The 22,222-nt window shown below is 36.3% G+C and overlaps 1 protein-coding gene and 2 long non-coding RNA genes across 5 annotated transcripts; 1 reads left to right on the top strand and 2 right to left on the bottom strand.

Moving 5' to 3' along the window:
• Nucleotides 1-1,115: 1,115 nt before the first annotated feature.
• On the top strand, nt 1,116-2,063 carry LOC145807625 (uncharacterized). The gene is made up of 4 exons (XM_082906145.1): nt 1,116-1,304; nt 1,406-1,474; nt 1,570-1,668; nt 1,755-2,063. Exons 1-4 carry the CDS (start codon nt 1,284-1,286, stop codon nt 1,896-1,898), a joined length of 333 nt encoding a protein of 110 aa, XP_082762271.1. The 5' UTR covers nt 1,116-1,283; the 3' UTR covers nt 1,899-2,063.
• A 1,368-nt stretch (nt 2,064-3,431) lies between these two features.
• On the bottom strand, nt 3,432-5,718 carry LOC145807502 (uncharacterized). The gene is made up of 2 exons (XR_014350645.1): nt 5,584-5,718; nt 3,432-3,637 (listed from the first exon to the last, which is right to left on the bottom strand). It is a non-coding gene; the product is annotated as an uncharacterized LOC145807502 (long non-coding RNA).
• Nucleotides 5,719-11,586: 5,868 nt separating this feature from the next.
• LOC114269749 (uncharacterized) lies at nt 11,587-19,555 on the bottom strand. Of its 3 annotated transcripts, none has more exons than XR_014351025.1 (9): nt 19,167-19,555; nt 16,677-16,794; nt 15,736-15,794; nt 15,386-15,469; nt 15,096-15,136; nt 14,803-14,858; nt 14,399-14,472; nt 12,866-12,940; nt 11,587-12,031 (listed from the first exon to the last, which is right to left on the bottom strand). It is a non-coding gene; the product is annotated as an uncharacterized LOC114269749 (long non-coding RNA). The 3 variants fall into 3 exon arrangements; XR_014351026.1 differs by lacking the exon at nt 11,587-12,031 and adding an exon at nt 12,715-12,813 and having other exon boundaries at nt 12,895-12,940; XR_003631716.2 differs by having other exon boundaries at nt 14,803-15,136.
• Nucleotides 19,556-22,222: the final 2,667 nt, after the last annotated feature.

The raw sequence follows: 22,222 nt of genomic DNA, 5'->3' as shown, positions 1-22,222 counted from the left end.
ATGAACCTGCAATTAAGTATAAATGTGGTTTATATATATGAATTGTAGGTAATGGAAGAAAATAATATTGTTGATGATTGTGGTTGGAAGCCGAAAGTGGGAATGCCATTTGACTCTGAACAAGCCGCATATGACTTTTACAATACGTATGGGGGGAAAGGTGGGCTTTAGTATTAGGAAGGCATATGCAAACAAGCACAGACAGACGAAGGAGATAACATCACGCACGTTTGTATGTTACAAAGAGGGAAGTCGGGGTATTGACAAACGAGATCCACTTGTCAAAAATCCAAGACAAGAGGTAAGATGTGGTTGTGGTGCCAGATTTAGTATCAAGTTAGATAGAATATCAGGAAAATATATTGCTTGTGATTTTGTTGAACATCATAATCATGATCTTGTGCCTGAAGATTGCATTCATATGTTGCCATCCCAAAGAAAAATTTCTACCACCCAAGCAATTGAAGTAGAATTAGCTTCACAATCTGGAATTCCTCTTAGGTCTGCTTATGAACTATTTGGTAGGGAATCTGGTGGAAGAGCATCACTTGGTTTCACCAAATTGGACCAAAAAAATTACCTAAGATCGAAGAGACAAAAAGATTTGGAATATGGGGAAGCGGGTAGTGTCTTGCATTACTTTCGTAAGAAAACTGTGGAAAATCCATCTTTTTTTTATGCAGTCCAATTAGATTGTGATGAGCAGATAAGTAATATATTTTGGGCTGATGCTCAAATGATCATGGACTATGCTCAGTTCGGTGATGTTGTGACATTTGACACTACTTACAAACTAAATAATGAGCATAGACCTTTTGGATCATTTGTTGGATTTAATCATCATCGAGAAACAGTTATATTCGGTGCAGCGTTGATGTATGATGAGACTGCTGAATCTTTTACATGGTTGTTTCAAATTTTTTTGGAGGCAATGTCAAACAAAGCTCCGAAAACTATTTTCACAGATCAAGATGCTGCGATGGCTAAGGCCCTTCCAATTGTCATGGTTAATTGTTGTTATGTGTGATTGGATTGCTTCGCAATGTAGTCAGGTGGCACTGTGTACACTTCCCAAGGTGAATCACGACCTCATTTCGTCATGGGTGGTAATTATATTCAGGTATTTAATGGGTGAATCATGGGTGGTAATTTCATTCATGAGTGAATCACAACCTCATTACTGCTTGGCATTTAATTATTTTTATCTGTAATTGGTTTGTCTGGCAATGCAGTCGGGTGATGCTATTTATACTTGCTAAGGTCAATCACAATCGCGTTTCGTCATGGGTGGTAATTCTACTCAGGTAATAGTTTTTTGTGTGCAAGTTTTTAAGAAAATGTTAAATAATGACCATGTTTTTTATTCAAATATTTTGTTTACATAGTTTCTATTGGTTGTATTTAGGATCATGGTCTCCGTGTCAATTTTTCTCAATCACAACCTCGTTTTGTCATGGGTATTAATTATAATAAGGTAATATTAATGTTCACTGATGTTTCTTTTGTTTTTAAAATTTTTTGGTTATTAATCTTTTTTTTGTTTGTTTTTCGTCATGGGTATTAATTTAGGATCATCGTCATGATATGTACATTTCTCCATCTCAACCTCGACCTCAAGTTCTTATGGGTGGTACAAGTGGTCCTCCTCTTACGTATGGTACCTATGATGTGAGTTATAATTAGTGACATAGTTTACATTTAAAATGTAGTATACATTGTAATCGAAGTTGAATACATGGTTTGGTGCATTGCAGGGAAATAACACGGCTCAGTCAATGCCTTCTGTGTATCCCACTCACAGATCTTTTCAGGGGTTGCTTCGAGGTACAAGTGTTGAAAACTTTGCAGTCCATCTGTCGCAAGCGTCACATACTCCTGCTGACAGCCATGTAGATTGACATCCCTGAGAAGTTTATTTTATCTTCATTTGTTTTGGACAGATGTATTTTGTGTTGGACAGATTTATAATGATGTGGATAGATTTTGATAGTTTAATGTTGTGGACAAATGTTGAATGATATGGACATCCGATGGATAGTTTGCTTTTATTTAGGACAGATTTGGTTGTGCTATTTTGTGTTGCACAGGTTTATAATGTTGTGGACAAATGTTGAATGATATGGACTATCGGTTTATAATGTTGTGGACAAATGTTGAATGATATGGACATCCGATGGATAGTTTGCTTTTATTTTGGATAGATTTGGACTGATTTTTTGGTTTTGGACTGATTTGGACAGGTTTGTAATGATCTGGGTTTTGGATTGTTTGATTTTGGACTATTTTTTTGGTTTTGGACTGTTTTTTTGGGTTTTGGACAGATTTGGAGTGGTTTATAATGTTCTGGTTGTTGGACAGATTTGGACAGGTTTATAATGAGCTGCACAGATATTTTTGTTTTGGACTGTTTTTTTGGTTTTGGACAGTTTTTTTTGGTTTTGGACAGATTTGGACTGCTTTATAATGATCTGGGTTTTGGACAGATTTGGACATGCTTATAATGATCTACACAGATTTTTGGGTTTTGGACTGATTTTGGACAGTTTTGGTTGTCATATTTTGTGTTGCACAGGTTTATAATGTTGTGGACAGATTTTGGAATGATCTGGACAGATTTGGACAGTTTTTTTTTTGTTTTGGACAGGTTTTTTTTTTTTTTTTTTTGGACAGATTTGCTTTTGGACAGTGTTATTTTGTGTTGTCTGCACAGATGTGGATTCTGGACAGATTTGGATACATGTATACTGTGTTGGACAGATTCAGTTATGTTGTGGACATATTTGGTTGTGTTATGTTGTGGACAGATTTGGTGAAGAACAAGTATGACCTGACCAATAATAAGAATATAAATTAATAAAATCTGTCCACAACATTATAAAATAATGACAGCTGTCCACAACATTATAAAATAATGAGAGCTGTCCACAACATTGCTGTCCACAACATTATAAAATAATGAGAGCTGTCCACAACATTATAAAATAATGAAGTCGTCAAGCATAGGTAATTTCAGGTAACGTCATTGACAGAAACAAAATACAAGCGCATCACATTCGTCAAACGTAGGTAATTCCATTAAGCTTTACATATCAACATTCATAGTTTAAGGTCTACAACATTCATAGTTTAAGGTCTACAACATTCAAAACCCAAATACATCCACCAAAAAAAAAAATACAAAATACCAAAAAAATAACTAAAAGGTTACATTCACTTCAGTAGTGCTATTAGCATGGTAAAACCAATCAAGACTATGGCTGTGAACATAAACAGTTTCATAGCTTCTTGGTTTGCTTTGGCTGTGAACATAAACAGTTTCATAGCTTCTTGGTTTGCTTCAACTCGTTCCAATTTATTTATAATTTGATTGAGTTTGTCAACATCATAATCATAGCCTCTCTCATCTTCATTCTGCATATGACTAGCTTTACTTTTCCTTTGGAAATCTGATGCATTCCCAGTCGAAGCCGGTCCCCACCCAAAGAACTCGCACATCCTATTTGGACACTTGAAATACAGCCTCCCTGGATTTTTCTCTGATTCTGATATGAACACTGCAGCTTTTTTTCCACAATTGCATCTCTGATTTTGCAAATATCCAGCATCAACGTTTGAACCCATTGACATTGACATGATCCTAGTAAGAGCATTTTCCACAATTACAATCAGTCCATTAAGACAACATTCAAACAAAGCTGTCAAATAAAGCACTAATCAATGATATAATAACTATTTGTCTAATAAACATTGTCATTTTCACGTTCATGTTAATCCTACTCATATGCATAGTTCATGTTCATGTTCACTCCTACATCATATACATAGTTCATGTTCATGTTCATCCTAGTCATATACATAGTTCATGTTCATTCTTAGATCATATACATAGTTCATTCTTAGATCATATACATGGTTTTGTTTTATCCGAAGCTAGTCACGGCCTCTATTATAGGCTTAGGCATTTGTGTTAAAATGTTAATTTTTATTTTCTTGGACCCTAATGGAGACAAAAACCATGTTTATAGTACTTCTGACTTGCTTCCTCATCGTTTAGTTATGTGGAGTTAGAGGTGGTGGGAATGCTGCAGCTCAAGCATCGCTTTCTTTTATATTGGCATTCGAGTCAGAGAGGGAAAGGAATGCAGCCATCATGCTAGATTTGAGTCTAAGTGGCAGAATTCTAAGTCTAAGTGGCAGAATTCTAAGTGGCAGAATTCTAAGTCTAAGTGGGAAAGGTTTGCTTGAGTCTAAGTGGCAGAATTCGAGTCAGAGAGGGAAAGGTTTGCATTTGAGTCTAAGTGGCAGAATTCTAAGTCTAAGTGGCAGAATTCTAAGTGGCAGAATTCTAAGTCTAAGTGGCAGAATTCTAAGTGGCAGAATTCTGTTTCTTTTTTTTTCCCATAACATATAAGTCTAAGTGGCAGAATTCTGTTTCTAGGCATATTTTATCAACTCTTTTCCATTTGTATCCGTTGCAAATTCCAATTTGAGTAGAAAATTCTCTTTATTCCTCCGTTCATACGTATTTCATACATTCCATATAGGGAGTTGGGCAAAATTTCATGTGATTCAGTAAACAGAATAAAAATTCCATCTCTATATAATTCAATGAAGAATGAACCAATAATGGAATTTTAGATAAATGACAGATCATCTATATAATTCACCGAAATAGCCTCCCCGGAAATCATGTAATTATTTATAAAATGACAGATCATGCTTGCCGGACCACATGACAGAGCACCTCCAGAAACATGACAAATCTATGCCAATAAATTAGGCTCAATATGACTATGGTTAACCCATTTCTTGTGATTGTGCAACATAGACATAGCAAACATGTGGAGGTGCCTATCATAATGATATGTGTCAATGTATGTTGTCAAGTGTCAATTAGCTAATACCACAAGATGGCAAGCCTATAAGTCAAAAGTGATTATAATAGCACAGTGGTTGCCAATCTGAATAAACCAGCCCCTCTGTCTCTCTCTCTTTTCAATGGTTGCCAAACAGTCTTCAACTTGAGCTTGGCATATAAACAAACATGTAATAGGCAATCTGAATAACTATCTTGGATGACTTTGGAAAGTAGAAAAGGAAATCCACAAGGAAATCTAAGAATTCAGTTGGCACTATATTCATGTTTCAACATCAAGTAAGAATCTGAGTTCTATTATTAGAAATTAAGAAGCTGACTATAATTACAGAACTTACAATAGCACTATGATCATTAAAAGTCAAAATTTGAGCAAAAATTCAACCACAACAATCAACATCAATTTCATCCAATATATCAACGATGTGAATTGTTGAAGTGAGCCATATGATGAGCCCATTGGATAGAACTGGTTCGGTCCAATTAACTCTCCAAATGGAGAGAAGTCATTTCCTTGTTAAAATGCAGCTCATCAATTACAGTAATGATATGTGTCCTGGAATGTAATAAAAGCATCTATTCGCAACAAATCCAGAAATCATATATTGGCAACAAATCCAGAAATCATATGATAGGCAACAAATCCATAAATCAGTAATAAAAGACGAAGGGAGAAGGGAGAAAAATGATCCTGAAGACGAACGTACCTCGTCGCTGTCGTTTCGCCGTCGTCGCCGTCGTTTCCCCTTGCCTCACCGCTGCCTCTCCTCTCCTCGTCGTGTTGCCTCTACTCTCAATTCGTCTGAGTTTTGAAGCAACACCCCTAGGGTTCTAAACAGTTCTGAAGCAACGTAAAAACATTTTGAAAAAAAAAAAAAAAAAAAAAAAAACTAATACAAAACGACGTCGTTTTGTATGTATGGCAGGAATGTATTGCAGGAATGTATGGCAGAAGATCCGGACTCCGTGCCCTGAGTTTTTAATTAATTAATTAATTAATTATTTTATTTTATTTTATTTTTTTGTTTGGATTTGGTCTTGCTTACAGTGTCCCTGCTACACAGTTCTTCCAAATGCATCCCAAACACATTGACATCACGAGCTTCCTCGACATTTTTTTTTTCTTTTGAATCTCAATCTCAACCAAACACGGCACACAATTTTTTTTTAGGTGAGTTCACATAACTCCAATTGCGGTAAGATTAAAATCCTAAAATCTTAAAAGTGTATGAGATTTTTTATTTTTTTATTTATTCACAGTACTTATTAAGTATCTTCGTATTTTTTTTATCTTCTTTATCTTCCTTTGTTGCTTTGCAAATTACCGACTCACGATTCACCAGATTAGGATTGCACAACATAGATTTGGGACTACACTACAATCTTGGTATCTTCTCTTCATTGTTTACAAGTAACTTTATTTAATTATTTTTACTTTTAAAAAAAATTATGAGTAATAATTTATAGTTATTTGTTACGTTTTGATTTGTAAAATTTTTTTATTTGTTATTATTTATGTTAAAATAAGAGATTTTGATATGCTAAAATTATGAATCTTAATTGGTGGTGATTTATATTAAAATTGGAGATTTTGGTTTGTTGTTGTTTATGCGCTAAAATTAGGGATTTGATTTGTGCTAAAATTAAAAATATTAATTTGCAGTGATTAACATTTAAATTAGGGATTTTGATTTGTTATAATTTGTGCTAAAATTAGAAATTTTGGTTTGTTGTGATTTGTGCTAAATTTAAACTTTTTGATTTGTATTAAAATTGGAGATTTTGATTTGTGGGGGTTTGTGATTTTGATTATGAGTTTTTATTTTGATTTTTAGTTTTTTCAAACAATCATGGAGATATATTTCAAAAGAAAATTAAAGTTGCAATCATCTATTCTTCAAGAAGAATATGATAATTATTCTTCGGCAAAACAATGTCGCATAAAAATCAACTTATTGGTAGACCTTTCTATAGATCCAAGACTACGACCTCGAATTATGGACTATAATGCTAATGATCGAGACCAAATTCGTAGGGCATGTCTACAAAAAGGTTCTTGTCAACCTCATGATCATAATTTTCCACAAACATTATTTCTACAAAAATTTCGGCGATTTAATCAGGCTTAGTTTAGTGAATTTCCTAATTAGTTGGAGTCTATCGTAGCAAAAGATGCAATATTTTGTTTATGAATATTAATTTTTAATGTTTAATATTAGCTCAAAAAAATTATTATTATGTTATTGTTATTGATTGGGAAAGAAAAATTTTGAGATTATAATTAATAAGTGCTCCATATATTAAATTCATGGCTCCACCACTATTCACATTCAATTATTAGGTTAATTGTCTAATAATCTTCACATTTGTGCGTACTAAATACCGCACTAGATGATTATGGATCGGAGCTCCGCACTTGATTGGACTGTCCAGGAATTGAGGCCTTGTAATAAGGAGCACCGTCAAAGCTGCCCTACCGGGGTTGGCCGGATGACCCCTTCGGTGTGGGAATGAGTAATCGGAGAAGAAGCAAGGTGCTCTCTAAGTGCAGAGAGTTAAGTTTCAATGAGTAGAGTTTTTCTTAGATCAGTTACCTTCTATGTGAAGTTAGTGTAGTAATTTGTGCCCCAGCTCGGCCCTCTGTGGGATTACTTGTAGAAATGGACCGGCCCAGTATGATATCTTTTTGTGGGCTCGGCCTTTTTTGGGTTCTATCAAAGGGTTAGGTCCTGCTGCTCGGCCCAGCCTAGCATCATGGCTAGACCAACTTTTCCACCACAGGTTGGGCCCAAGTACTTGAGGACTTGGGTGGATTGTTGACGATGTAATTGGGTTGAACCGACTAGCCCACTTGCACATCCTGCTTCTCAGGTCTTGAGTCTAATAGATTGAGCCGACCCAGGGATAGGATCCAACCCATTTCATATTTAGCCCCTTCATTTGCCTCCTAGCTCGCGCTAAGGTTCCCTTTGGGATGAGCTATTGCTCTGTACTCCATGCGTTGCATCGCTTCGGATCCGCCCCAGTTCGGTCTTAGTGATGGTTCAAACCTGACACTTGCCCCTTGCATATGTCCTTTCATGGTGACACGTGGCGATGTGGTACTAGTGTACAAAAATAGTGCGCCGATTCCATGCTGATGGTCGTGATTTATGTACCTTCACGCCGGCTAGTGCAATAAATGCTTTGAATTTATCAATCCAAATCCCTTTATCTATTTTCAAACTTCTGGAGAGTCCAAAACCCTTTCCGTTCCTCTAAGTTGGTCTCGTCAATGCTCTGTCTAGACGTTCCGCTACCGTTCTCGTTTCAGTGCCGCTTGCTTGTTACTGACGTTCGAATCTTTGTAAGTTGCCCTGAGATTCTTCTTTTTCTTGTCTTTTTATGTTTTGATCGCCTTCTTTGGCCCTTGCACCATTGTTTCTGGCGTCTAGTTTTATTTTCTGCCTTGTCTGAGTTTTATTTTTGTCCCATTAGATCTGTTTAATAGGGAAGTTTAGATCATTAGTTGATACCCCTAAGGCTATGGCCATGTTTCGTCGAGACTATGGTATCTTTGATGATATGACCCTTTCGCTGGCGAAGGTTGACGCTAAGCGCATGGGCACTAAAAGTACTGTTGCCTTCCCAGTTGCGGCCATTGTTGAGGGAGGGGTTCGATTTCCCCTCGACCCTTTGGTGCGTCGATTCTTGCACCAACTTCAACTTACCCCTATGCAGTATCTATTAATCTGTTCCGAGTCATCTGCGATGTCTCTGCTCTTAGCAGGTGGTTGGATTTAAATCTTGACATCTGGGACATTTTGGCTTGCTATACTCTTTCACATAACAAGGATCACAGCACGTACTACCTTCGTGTTCGTTCAGTCGATTGCGATCTGGTGACTGGTTTACCTGATTCGGACAAGCATAATGATGATTTTCTGCAAGTTCGTGGTAATTGGGAATTTCCTGCTGGGACTGAGTTCTAATTTGAATGGATGCCCCAAAAGGATGGCTACCCAGGTTCGAGTCCTTCCTTCTAGTATTTTTTGCCTTGTTTTGAATGTTGCTCTAATGTTGCACTTCTTTTCTACAGAGGTTTCTCGTTTTCAGCGCAGGCCGAACCGAGAGAATACCGAGGCCATTAAAGCCATTTTGAGGTACAAGAAGAGGTCCGCGCCTGAGCTATTGGATTAGCAAGTGACTTAGCGTTCCACCATCCCGAAGAAAGCGAGGCTCGCGGCTTCTCTTCTAGATTCTGACACTGAAATTGATACGTCCCTTACCCCTTTGGTTATGAATCGCCGCCAAAGCCAAGGTGTGCTGTCTGAGAGGACGCCTTCTCCTGCCCCTAATTTCGCAAGGGGTGGATCTATGTCGAAAAAGAGAGTGTTGGTGGATTTAGAGCGGAGTCTTTTGGCTCCTCTGACGCTTTGGAGGCTCCTTCGGTCAAGGCCGAAATGAAGAGCTTTATGGATATAAAGTTTGAGATTGGAGCCTCTGGCCCCTATACTGCTGCTGTCGAACCCTCTGCTTCAGTTTTTACAAGGGCGAAGAAGAAGAGGAGGGAGACCGACAAGGTGGCAGTTGGAGAGGCTTCTGAAGACCCCGTTAAAGATGAGTTATTTGAGAAGTGGGAGCCACCAATGTTGCATCAGGGCAGACCCATTTCTACTTCAGATTCAGTTATTGCTTCCAGAGACTTCGCTTTTGACCTAACCAAAACCTTGTTAATGCCAGTGGACATGGTCGATCACAACGAGCCTCGTGATATTCCCGTTTTGAAGGAGTCCCTCCAAATGATGACTGCTGTAAGTGTGTGTGTGTGTGTGTTTTTTTTTTGGTTTTATGCTACTGTGTTCTTTCTTTTAATACCTTACTATCTGTTGTAGTGTATTCAAAGGATGCACTTGTCAATCACCAGAGCAAAGGAACTGGAGAAGGCCGTACTGGAGGCCTCTATGAATGCTGAGAGATAGTCAGTGAGCTTGGAGGCCGAGAAAGAAGGACGCAGCACTGCCGAAAGGGACGTGTTCCGTCTGAATAAGGTTGTTACCTCAGCTGAGAAGTCTAAGGAAGCTACCATTGGGCTACAGGCCCAAATTGAGGGGAAGGTGACAGAGTTGGAAGTTGTTATTGCAGTAATGGCCGCTGAACGTTCTACGTTGGAGGCTAAGTGTTGGTAGCAAGGTTGGGATGAGGCTAGGGTTGCTTACAAAGAAGAGGTGCTGGTGTTGCGGGACAAGCTCTTTCTAAAGGGTTGGTTAAGTGCTCTGACTGTCGCTTAGGTTCTTGAAAGGTCTCCCTTGTTTCAGGATGTCCCTGTTCCCTCAAGATCCTTGGGTCTAAAGATTGCTACTGCCCCTACAATTCTTCCAGCTAAGGTTTCCCCAGGGACTGATTCTGTAACCAAAACTCAGGAGAGCGATGTTGCCAATGAGACAGTGAACGTTAAAGGGGGTGGAACCCTGGAAACTGAAGTTGTGGGAGATGTGGATAAGAAAGCTTCTACTTCTCAAAAAGTTGGAGCTGCTTCTACTTTTCCTCCCCAATATGGCATGGATAAGATTGTAGACGCTGCTCCTAAGGTTCCTCCTGTTGATGGAAGTTGAAGTCTTCTTTGGAATGATTCGAAGTTTTCACGTTTTGCTTTTTTTTCTTTTTGCTTTCCACTGTACTAGAGCTCGGTCTTCCTAACGAGTTGTCTCCTTAAGGCTGCCAAGACAATTTTCTTCTTTTTTGTTGCTGTTTGTGAGGCCAGTTGTGCCTTTGTTGGATGATGAAATTTTCCTTTTGATTTTGCAATCTGATGCTTTCTTGCTTCTATGCCTGAATGTCATCTGTACTGTTTGCCCCCGGTTGAGCATTGTTGGGACCTCAGGGCCGAATAGATGCTCAGTCTAGTTAACGAGTATTTTGTACCACTTTGCTTGGTTTTGTAATGAAAGGAGAGGGTCTTACTTAGGTTTAGGTTGGTTCTGAAAAACAGTTGTTTGCCCGCACCTGGGGCTAAGTAAGATTGGTACTGAAGATTATGCTCTTAGGCAGAACTACTTAAGTCTGTTGCAACTTTGATAACACAAGTGCATTAGGATGGGATAAAGGTATAAAGAGATGTCTTACTCAGGTCCGGGTTGGTTTGAAAAAAAAAAAAACAATTGTTTGCCCCCACTTGGAGTTGAGTAAGACTAGTGTTAGAAGTTTACTCCTGATCGAGTTTAGCCAAGTTTGTTCTAACTCTGCTTGTATGCAGCGATACTGAAGTGTTGATGTGATGATATTTAAGAAATTCTGCGGACTTGGAGATGTTTATTTAAAATATGTTAGTGCGGTTTCCACCAATTAATTCCACTTGGCTAAAGTCCAATTTTAGTTGCCAAACATAATTCCACCAAGCAGTTCCACTTGGCATGTTTGAGTGCTAAATAAAATTAAATCCCGTTCAGTTGTTCTGAAACTAAGTCCGTTTGGGTTAAACCAAAGCTAAATTCGTTTGATAAATGTCAAAACTAATTCTGTTTGGTAAACACCGAAGCTAGATCCATTTGATAAACATCAAAACTAATTCTGTTTGGTAAACACCGAAGCTAGATCCATTTGATAAACATCAAAACTAATTTTGTTTGGTAAAAACCAAAGCTATTTTCGTTTGGTAAACACCAAAGCTAAATCCATTTGATAAACATCAAAGCTAATTCCGTTTGGTGAACACCAAGTTGATTACAAAAATCTCTTGCAATGAAACTGGTCAGATAAAAATTTGAGAGAAGTGGGGAGGCATTTGCATTGATCAAAAGATAAATGTCTTTACACTCTGATAGAGAAGCTAGGGGATAATTCTATTGATAGTATGTCTTGAGATTTGGTACATTCTAGGGCCGAGGTATGGCTCTGCCTTTGAGATCCTCTAGGTAGTAAGCTCCATTTCCAGCAACGACTGTGACTTTGTATGGACCTTCCCAATTAGGTCCAAGTTTTCCTTCGCCAGGCACCCTTTTGTGATCCACAACTTTCCTAAAAACCAGTTCTCCAGGTGTGAATTGCCTTAGGAAAACTTTTTATTTGAAACTCTTGATAAGCTACTGCTAATACGCTACAAGTTTGATCAGTGCTGCTTTCCTTTGGCCTTCTGCCATATCCAGTGCTTGTGCAATAGCTTCCTCATTACTTGTGCTTTCAAACAGTTCAGATCGGAGGGTTAGGAGACCAACTTCAAGTGGGATAATAGCCTCCATTCCATAAGTTAGAGAGTAAGCACTACTACAAATATAGATAAAGATCACACTTTTTTTGTGTGATGTATGTTTTTTGATCACACCTTTTAAGTTTTATTAAAGTGTGATCTTTGGGAGTGTTTTAAGTGTCATTAAAAAATGATTTCATCACATCTTTTAAGTGTGATTAATAATATTTAGATCACATCTTTTAAGTGTGATTAAAAACATTTAGATCACATTTTTTAAGTGTAATTAAAAACATTTAGATCACATCTTTTAAGTATGACTAATAACATTTAGATCACATTTTTTAAGTGTGGTTAAAAACATTTATATCACATCTTTTAAGTGTGATTAATAACATTTAGATCACATTTTTTAAGTGTGATTAAAAACATTTAGATCACATCTTTAAGTGTGATTATTAACTAATAAAACCTGTGATAAAAAAAAAATCGACAGATTTGAAGAATAATCAATATTATTTTTGTACGCGCATTTGAAAAATATAATACACACTATATACTATATATATTTTGAATCACAACCATATATTGAATGGAATAATGTCATATATTTCATAAATAAAAATTAAATGTTCAAAAGTTTATACAAAAGAATTAATAAAAGTTTTTAATTGTGATTACATATATTAAAAAATGAAAAAAAAAAACCTTCAAAAAACTAAGTTCTTGAATTCTTTAACCATATTTTGCATCTCTCCAGGAAATTTTTGACCTAAAAAAAAAATTTAATTCAGAAACCGCTAGAAGCATATGAATAAACTTACTATTTTTGTAGAGACTGTTATTGTCTTACAAAAGACAAAATCGGACATTTTCTCATCACACTGACTCTTTATCCCCTGCATCAATAGAAAAGGAATAACGACTTTGATTGTTACTAGTATAAAATGTTTGTGTTACCACATATAAATATGACATATACATAGAATCAATAAATTCAAAATGAAAATCTTCAATGTATGGCCAGATATTTTAAAGTCATAAAACCAAATATATATACAATCAACAAATTTATTGAAAATCTTCCGTGAGACATCATTATATTCATTTGATTCTACGTATCAAAAACAACAATAAACGAGAATTACAAGAAAAGTGGTCGCAGTGATTCTATACTCATGCTTGCTTCCATGTGAAATGACTTTGAACATAAAAGGTGAAACAAAAAAACAAGCCAGAATATACTCTTACCAGCACTACACCTCAACCAGCCACAAAACACACTACACAAAGACAACGCCAAACATGCACACTACTGATCATCAACCTACTAAAGAGCTCTGGCCCTACTCACTCTCACTCTCAATCTTAGTATTCCTGAGCCACGAAAATACACGACTTCCGACTCATTAATTATTTTTTGTTTTAATCAAAGGTGTTGGAAAGTTGTTTTGTTATACCAACAAAACACAATTCAACAAATGAAAAACAAAAAAACAAGAGAGAAACATACTATGTTACGAAACATCACACCAAGAATGACAGCATTAGCAAAACCAAAACTCAAAACGTGCATGAAAGAGCACGTGCATCAACATTGTGTTATGAAACATTTATAACTCGTGTGTTTAGTTATTTATTTTTTATTTTTTTTTATCACTTTGTGTGTTATCTAAAACTAATTGCAAAGTCCAAAGGCATGTTTTCGCTAGCCCTCCTTAATTTGTCCAAACGAGTCTCGTGCACACAACATGTTAATGAAATGCTTCAACAGTTTTCTTATCTTCCCTAAATTGCAATGCTAGTCCATTATCTTCCACTTAACTTCCAAAAAGTTGATTACAAATAGCACATATATACATACATATATATACACACTATTTGTAATTTACGAATAAAAAATATGAAATAAGGGTTGTTGAGTTTTAAAATATTGAATCAGTTTAATTTTCTCACGTCGCAATTTTCAAACTTATCAATTATTGTGGGTATTTTGGAAAAATGCAAAGAGTGTGACAAATAATTCACACTAAACAACTTGTATACTTTATATATAGGACAAGTGGTGTGAGTGGTGTTCTGAATTTTTGAATAGTTTGTTGATAGAGTAAACTGATTAGCCATTTATAGTTTGATGAAGGTACAAAATTATTGTAATAGTTATTGGATATGATAGGTACATGATGAAAAATTGCTGGTAATTACTGAGTAAGATTTAGAGAAGAAAGAAACATCTCAAACTGTTTGAATTTAGTGGCAAGGATGTAAATGATAGTGTAACAAAATTATGGAATTTCTTGAAATTTTAATAAACACAAGATGGGAAATGCAAGGTATGAAAACTCTGTTGTACTTACTCTCTCGATAGTGAGAAAATGCACGATCTACAGCTCCATTTAGGGATCCTTCATCAATTCCTTCTAAGACAAACCTTTAAGAAATAATGAAGACATACATTGCATCAGTTAAAAGCTTGAGCCTACAAAACCAAATATTTAGGTGTAGCACTTTCCTCAATCTAAAACTAATGTTTACATTTCAACAAGCACTAACTAGATCACATCACTTTTATTGAACCATGTCGACAATTCAAGCTCTTAATTTAATCAATCTATTAACATCATTCGGTTTTCAAATGCTCTACTGATCCTCATCGTGAAAAGCCCATGTATAGTCAAGTTAGATAACCAACCAAAGAAATAATCACAGAATAACGATGATCAATCATTGCTTCAATAAGAATACAAAATCAAACATTTACCACAATGTTTGGATATGAAAGGTCCTAAGGAAGTCGTCAAGCTGCCTAATGTGAGCCTATTAAGAAAACATAATGCTTCAAAGACAATGTTTCAAGCACAAATTGTAAGAATTAATAATATAAACATCAATAAAGCAATTAAATTGGACAAACCTGCTGTCAATATTATTGAGTAACTAACCTCATAGAAATTAAAGATTATTGAAACAAAAGATATCCAAAAAATTAGAGTAACAGACCTGCTAGAAATATAGCTGAAACGGTAGCGTTGAAAAGGTAAAATATATACTCACCATGAAATAAAGGAATGGGAAGAGAGATGATATTGGTAGCGCTGAAAAGGTAAAATAGAAAAACTATGTTAGGGCCCGAACATATATGATAGACAAAATCATATGACTAAGCAGTTCCCGCCATCCATCCACGTTCCAATCATAATGGACTAACATAATTGTAAAATTCTCTAAAAGAAACTGAATTCACTAAAATTAGGAAAATAATGTCAACAAAATGACATGTCTTAAGTTAACAACTGATATAGATTTTAAACGCCAACCATTAATAAACAGTTATACAGTTATACCTTTTGAACAATGTCATCAACATTACTTTTTTGTTTAATACCAGCTGGAATTGCCAGGAAGATATGAAAGCTTGAAACATTAACCTGAAAAGTGAAGAAAAGATGCACGATGGCAACAAGTATGAAGTACTGATCTTTTACATAACTAACACCACTTTAAAATGTTACTGTTTATATATTTAAAAAATAATAATAACAACCATCGTTGTGAATTAAAGTTTGTGACTTGAAGACAAAATACATGATTCTAAGGAAGTTTGTGTATTGTTTCCAAAGTATACCAAGATCAAAACCTAACCTTTGACTTTGAACTACTTTTTGACCATAGAGGTTTTAACTCCAAATCTAACCTGGCTTGAATGATGCCATCAGGTAAACTGTCCAAAGTAGTAAACGCCACACCAGTATCCTACATGAAAGGATCAGTAACAACTCAGAATAATGGTAAATATAAGGAACAACATTGACCTAACCCATTACGTACATAAAACAACTGAAGAAATCCCAAAAACTTGTAAAATCAAGTATCAGATCTAATCAAAAGTAATGGGTGAAGTCATTAAGTGCATGTCTTAGGTAGACAAATACAAGAATAAAAATAGAGTGATTAAAATAATAATAATAATCAAAACATAACTCAAAATATTACTTTCCACGGGTAGAAAAGATCCAACCTTTTGTCTATTTGATGATGAAAAGGAGAAGAAAAAATTAGTGGAAGTGAAGTACAAAAAAATAAAAGAAAAGGCCCAACTTCAAAAGTACTCTAATGGAGTGAATGTGTATTCATATAAGATCAAGTAACATGAAAATCAAACCAATATGTATTCATATAAGTATGCAGATCCAATGGAGCGAATGATCATAAGCCAATCACAATCTTAAGGTTCAATCTGACATCGCAATGAGTTGAAGGAATGCAAACGATCACCATAAGGGTAGCACAGACTAAATGTTATGCATATACCTTGGGACTGGATTTCAGATTTGGAGAGTATAGATAAAGAAAAATGTATGGATATTGTAAATATATAAGCCTTTGGGGCCTTCCTTTTCTCCTCTATTCTGAAATGTTCATACAGCATGTAGTAAGGTTTAAATCAACTGAATATTCAACTTTTTAAAAGTCTTGTATAGGGAAAGAGCTGAGTTTTAGATGTATACATAAGGAAAGCCGTGTGCATCAAAAAATACAATCATATGTTAATTGAAAAAAAAAAAATTGTGGGTAATTAAAACATAATTGATTTGATTAAAAATGTAAAGTCATGATTCACATCACCAACTTTACCTTTTCCATATGTTGGATGAGAAGAGAAATTGCTTTCTTAGTGTCCACTGTTTGTTTTTGTTGAAACAAATATTATCACTGCTGCTACTGCAAGGCTTGAACTTCAAGAAGTCAATCTCTGCATTGCATTCCCATCCACTATCATTAGTCAAGCTTGAAATGATTGTATATTCTTTATAAAATGTACAACTTTTTGATACACTCTCCTTCTAGATACATATATTTGATATTTTCATATAGGATTCCATTGGTAACACGTATAATTCCAATCTACCAAAAAAAAAAAAAAAAAGAAGAAGAAGAAAAAGAAAAAGAAGCATTTTAAAAGAGCAAAGTTCTGATTTTAGTATTATTGTTACAACCACTTTCAACTATGAAAAATGTGTCATATTTAAATGATTAAAGTATCAGCACTCATTCTATATCTCATTATTTGTTGTTGAGAAATGTTTTAGAGAGACAAAGCCCATTTCAATGATTAAAGCCCAAGTAGTTTGTACCATTGAATGAATTTTGACAATAACTTGATAGAAAGAGTCCCACATATAATTTTCAAAATAATATTACATACATTCTAAGGAGTGAAGATAACTAAATCAATCGACATTGTCCTGTAAGTATGTTTTACATATTTAAGTAATGAACTAGTATGACCAATTCTGAAAATGTTATTGAGTTGGATTTTATATAAAGACATTCCCAAATATTAATATTTTTGCATATTTTCATGTAAGTGAAAATATACTCTATTAATAATTGAACGCTCTAGCCACAAATTTGAGAATGATAGTTTCTATTAATTATTGCAAATGTTCCCATAAATGGTAATAACAGTGTAAGTATCATTGTAAGTAGAAAGGATGTTGGATAGGTCAAAAGATAAAATAAGCTTGATAAGCAGAAAGAATTATAATTTGGAGATTCAAGAAAACCATTTTAAAAAAACAATTTCTTTTCAGCATGTATTTGGAAAGGGAACATAAAATAATACAGAAGGTTACACATCAAACCTAAGCATCAATAATATTTTTTTAAATCAAAAAATTTCACAATGTATTTTTTTCTACCCTCTTTGGAAGGGGTGTTAAAGTTATAGTTGGTATCTATAGTAATCTAATTAATATAAAGGAAAAGGTGATAAACAGAATTGAAAAATATGAATATAAAGGAAAAGGGCTGTTTGGTTGCTTGGAAAAGGTTGGACTAGAGAATAAAGTAAGATTTAAAGGTTAGATCTTTTATCATCTAGAACTTAATGAAACAGAGAAATTTTTAAAAACTATGGAAATTGTTCAACTAAATATAGAAAATGTCAACTCTACTGACAAGTCAGATGTTAGATTTTAAACTAAACAACTACTTGGCTTACATGGTGCTCTTTTAATTGGCAATCCTAGCACTAAATTATGTTCCAAAGTTTCTGTTGTTTGTCACAGTTTCACATTATTCCATTTTTCTTCCCAACATACTATACAGCTAAGTAAGAGTCGAAATTATAAATGGTCTTTCATCTGATGTGTTAAATACTTGTACCATTAGCTTTTCAGAATGTGGAGGTATTGAAATTGAAGAGAATTGGGACAAGGTAAGTTAATAAAAAATCTTTTTACTGTATTGACAGATTACTATTTTAGTCTGTCTGACCCCATTGTTTGATTTGACCCATTTTGTGTCATCAAGTAGTTAGCATACTCCACAAGTAGTCCTGTCTCATGGTTTCAAAGCAATTTTAATAATTTTAGACACTCGGCTGTTGTTATAGCATGCACACACATACACACCCCAACTTGTTGCCATGTAGTGTAGATTTTAGGATCCACCCAGCCTGTGTGTCCTTGCGTAGTTGTTTCATGTCCCAAGTCCATGTCAATGTTTCATAAGTCATCACTGATTGGACATAAATTTGGGTTTGGGGCAGAAAACATGTTTATTCAATTTGTCCTTCTTACAGGTCAAAACTATCTCTCCTCTAACTGAAAAACCTATGACATTGGAGGCATGTGTGCCTGAGAAACCTATGACATTGAAAATTGATGAAGAATAATGAATAAGCCTTGTTTTATGCAATCTAGTTTTACAATGCTATACTAGCAAGTCATACTATTGCTAATAGATTTTCAGTGTCAATTCATATTTTTTGCCTAATTGTTGTTCAGAAGATCAAATTAAACCAAGCAAACCAGAGGTTATCATCAAGACCATTAGCTACAGAAAGCTCATTCATGGAGGAAGCTAATTTCAAAGTGCAGAGGAAAGGAAAGAGATAATTCATAGGTACAAAGCAAACCGAACCCAGATAAATCTAAATCGACCTAGTTGCACACCAATATATATATATATATATAATATCATATACACTAGTAAAAACAGATTATAATGATCAACAAGGTTCAACAAGCCTTAGTCGGCACCAAGCTTCATGACATAAACAAATGATAAGGGGGTTCGACAAGGGGAATGAGAGGGAATGCTCGATTTGAGTTTGTGTACCTTAAGAATCCCCAGTCGGCGGGACATACAGAGAAGGGGACAGAGAGAGATAGAGAGGGCGAGAGAGACAGAGATACTTGGGGTAATGGATCGACGGTGTTGCGACGGTGGTGCTCTTGTGCGCTGACGGCGATGCTTGTTACCCGACGGCAATGGAGACGAACTGACAAAGCTTGAACTGACGACGAGAGTGGAGAAGACGAAGTAGACGACTGGTGAAGATAAGTGAAGAGAATAGGAGAAGAGAGAGAAGGCAGTGAGTGAGGAGGTGGAGGCGGCGCCATCGTGAAGGCGGCGGCAGTGGTGGTTGTCGATGGCGCCACCAGAGGCAACGATGTAGGAGGCGGAAGAGATAAAGAGTGAGAAGAGTGAAGAGAGTGAGAGATAGAGTAAGAGGATGTGTTAGGTTAGGGTTTAGACCTTGTATAATATATAAAAGGTTAGGGTGATTAGGTTAGGCTAGGATTTAGATTTTGTATAAATATATATAATCACACTTATTTGAAATGTGTGATAAAAAAATATTATCTCACTCATTAAATTAAGTGTGATTAAAAAATTATTTTAATTTTTTTAATCACACTTTTAATAAAACTGAGATATTTTTAATTCTTCTTATGGATCTTCAATCACATGTTAATTAAAAGGTGTGATTAAAAAGTATATATATAATCACACTTAATTAAAAAGTGATATAAAAAATAAATATTATCACACTTAATCAAATCAAGTGTGATTAAAATATCAATCTAATTTTTTTTATCACACTTCTAATAAAAGTGAGGTATTTTCATTTGTCAAAGTGTGATTTTTAACTCTTTTTGTCGTAGTGAAGGTGTTTCCCCTGTTGAGCGTCGTGTCGTGATTCAGTAAGCCCATAACATGTGGGGTAACTCTTCAACTCATTTTCCTTTTGCACATTTGAACCGCTTCTTTACCCCGTTGATGATGGCTTTGTTTGACGCTTCTGCCTGCCCATTACTTTGTGGGTAGCCTGGAGAAGAGTTCCGATATTCGATTTTGAGGTTGGCACAAAACCTTCAGAAGATCTTTCCGTCAAGCTGTGTTCTATTGTCTACAATCAGTACCCGCGGGATGCCGAAACGGACCACGACGTTCCTCATGACAAACCACTTTGTGTCCGCTTCTTTGATACTTGCCAATGCTTCGACTTCAACCCACATAGTGAAATAGTCGGTTGTAGCGATGAAGAATCGTCAGTTCCTAGTGCCTCGTGCCAACGGTCGAATAATATCCAAACCCCATTAGGCCAAGGGCTATGGGCTGGTGAGTGGAGTGAGAGTTTTGGTTGGCTGATGAATTAGTGGAGCAAACCTATGACATTTATCGCACTTCTGAATATACTGTTGTGCATCTTGTAGTATCCGTGGCCACCAGTACCCATGAGTAAGGGCTCGGTGCGCCAGTGACCTTCCACTGACGTGACATCCACAAATCCCATCATGAATTTCGTAAAGAACATTTTCGACCAGACTTGTATGCACACACAAAAGATAAGGACCGAAATAGGAGCGTCTGTATAGTTTCCCAGATAGTAAGACCCAGAACCGAGTTGAACTATGTCATATTTTGTTGGCTTCCTTTTTATCTTCAGGATGAGTGCCAGATTTCAAAAAAACAAGTATTGGATCCATCCAGCTTGGCTCTAGGTTACTGCAGAGGACTAGAGATGCAATGCTTGGTTCTAGCACGAACTCAACCAAAACGTTTCTAGCGTCTTTGGCATCTACTGATGAGCCGAAGCAAGCTAGAGCATCAGCATGGATGTTTCTGTCCCGATTGATTCGTTCTACTCGTATGGACTGGAATTTCTTGAGTAGATCCCTGGCCTTGCTTGTATACATGACCATTCTTTCGTCTTGTGTTTCGTAGACCCCAGTAAGCTGGTTTACCACCAATTGAGAATTGCTGAAAACTAGAAGTTACTCTGCACTGAAGTGTTCGGCACTACGTAAACCAGCCAATAGTGCTTCGTATTCCGCCTCATTGTTAGAAGCCTTCTAACCAAGCCTAAGAGCTTACTCCCAAATAAACCCTTCTGGTGACATAAGTACTACCCCTGCTCCCCGAGCCTCGGTTATTGAATGATTTGTCAACATAGAGCTGCCAGATGTTACCAATAAAGAGTTTCCATACTTCTGAAGCGTATTGCTTTCCTAATTTGGTGGTGCATGGCACCTGTGCCGAACTGGAGTTCTCGGGCTCAGTGCTCTGGGTGGGAGTGAATTCTGCGACGAAATCCGCCAAGACCTAGGCCTTGATTGCTGTCCTGGGTTGATATCGAATGTCAAACTCACCAAGTTCGATAGCTCGTTTCATTGTTCGGTTGGAGAAATCAGCTCAGCTGAAGATAGATCTGAGAAGGAATTTAGTGAGGACATTGATGGTGTGACCTTGAAAGTAATGTTGCAGCTTTCTTGAGGCGATGAGTAGTGCGTAAGCTAAATTTTCCAAGGGTAGATACTGTGTCTCGGTATCTAGTAGGGTCTTGCTAACATAGTATACTGGCCTTTGTTCCTTGTCAACCTCTCGAATCAATACCGCGCTTATAGCGTGATCCGAGACTGCTAGATGTAGGTACAACTCCTCCTCTGATTCTAGAGTGGACAGGAGAGGTGGTGTACTGAGGTATTTTTTGAGACCTTGCAATGCTTCGGTACATTCAGGACCCCATTCAAACGTAGCCTTTTTTCTTAGTAGTTGGAAGAAGGGCTTCATCCGATTTGAAGCTTGCTGATAAACCGATGCAGGGCGGCCGCCATTCCAGCCAGCTTGTGTAGCTCTTTAGCCTTTGTTGATACCTCAAGCTCTTGTATTGCTTTGATTTGATCCAGATTTGCCTCGATTCCTCTATGAGTAACCATGTACCCTAAGAACTTCCCTGTTCTTACTCCAAAAGTGCATTTCGAGGCATTAAGGCGAAGCTGATGGTTTTTCAGGATACCAAAGACTTCTCTTAAGTCTGCGAGGTGGTTTGTAGCGAGTTTTCTTTTCACTACCGTATCATCTATGTAAGCTTCCATGGTTTTTTCGAG

This window comes from Camellia sinensis, chromosome 14 (assembly GCF_055761805.1).
Source record: "Camellia sinensis isolate YWXY chromosome 14, ASM5576180v1, whole genome shotgun sequence".
Taxonomy (NCBI): domain Eukaryota; kingdom Viridiplantae; phylum Streptophyta; class Magnoliopsida; order Ericales; family Theaceae; genus Camellia; species Camellia sinensis.
This window is presented reverse-complemented; position numbering and strand designations above follow the sequence as displayed.

Excerpts from the sequence above, each read along its gene's own strand:
- LOC145807625 (XM_082906145.1), top strand. The coding sequence starts at position 1,284 with ATGGGTGGTAATTCTACTCAG. Across the intron at positions 1,305-1,405 it reads TGGGTGGTAATTCTACTCAG|GATCATGGTCTCCGTGTCAA; the intron begins GTAATAGTTTTT and ends GGTTGTATTTAG. Across the intron at positions 1,669-1,754 it reads TTACGTATGGTACCTATGAT|GGAAATAACACGGCTCAGTC; the intron begins GTGAGTTATAAT and ends GGTGCATTGCAG.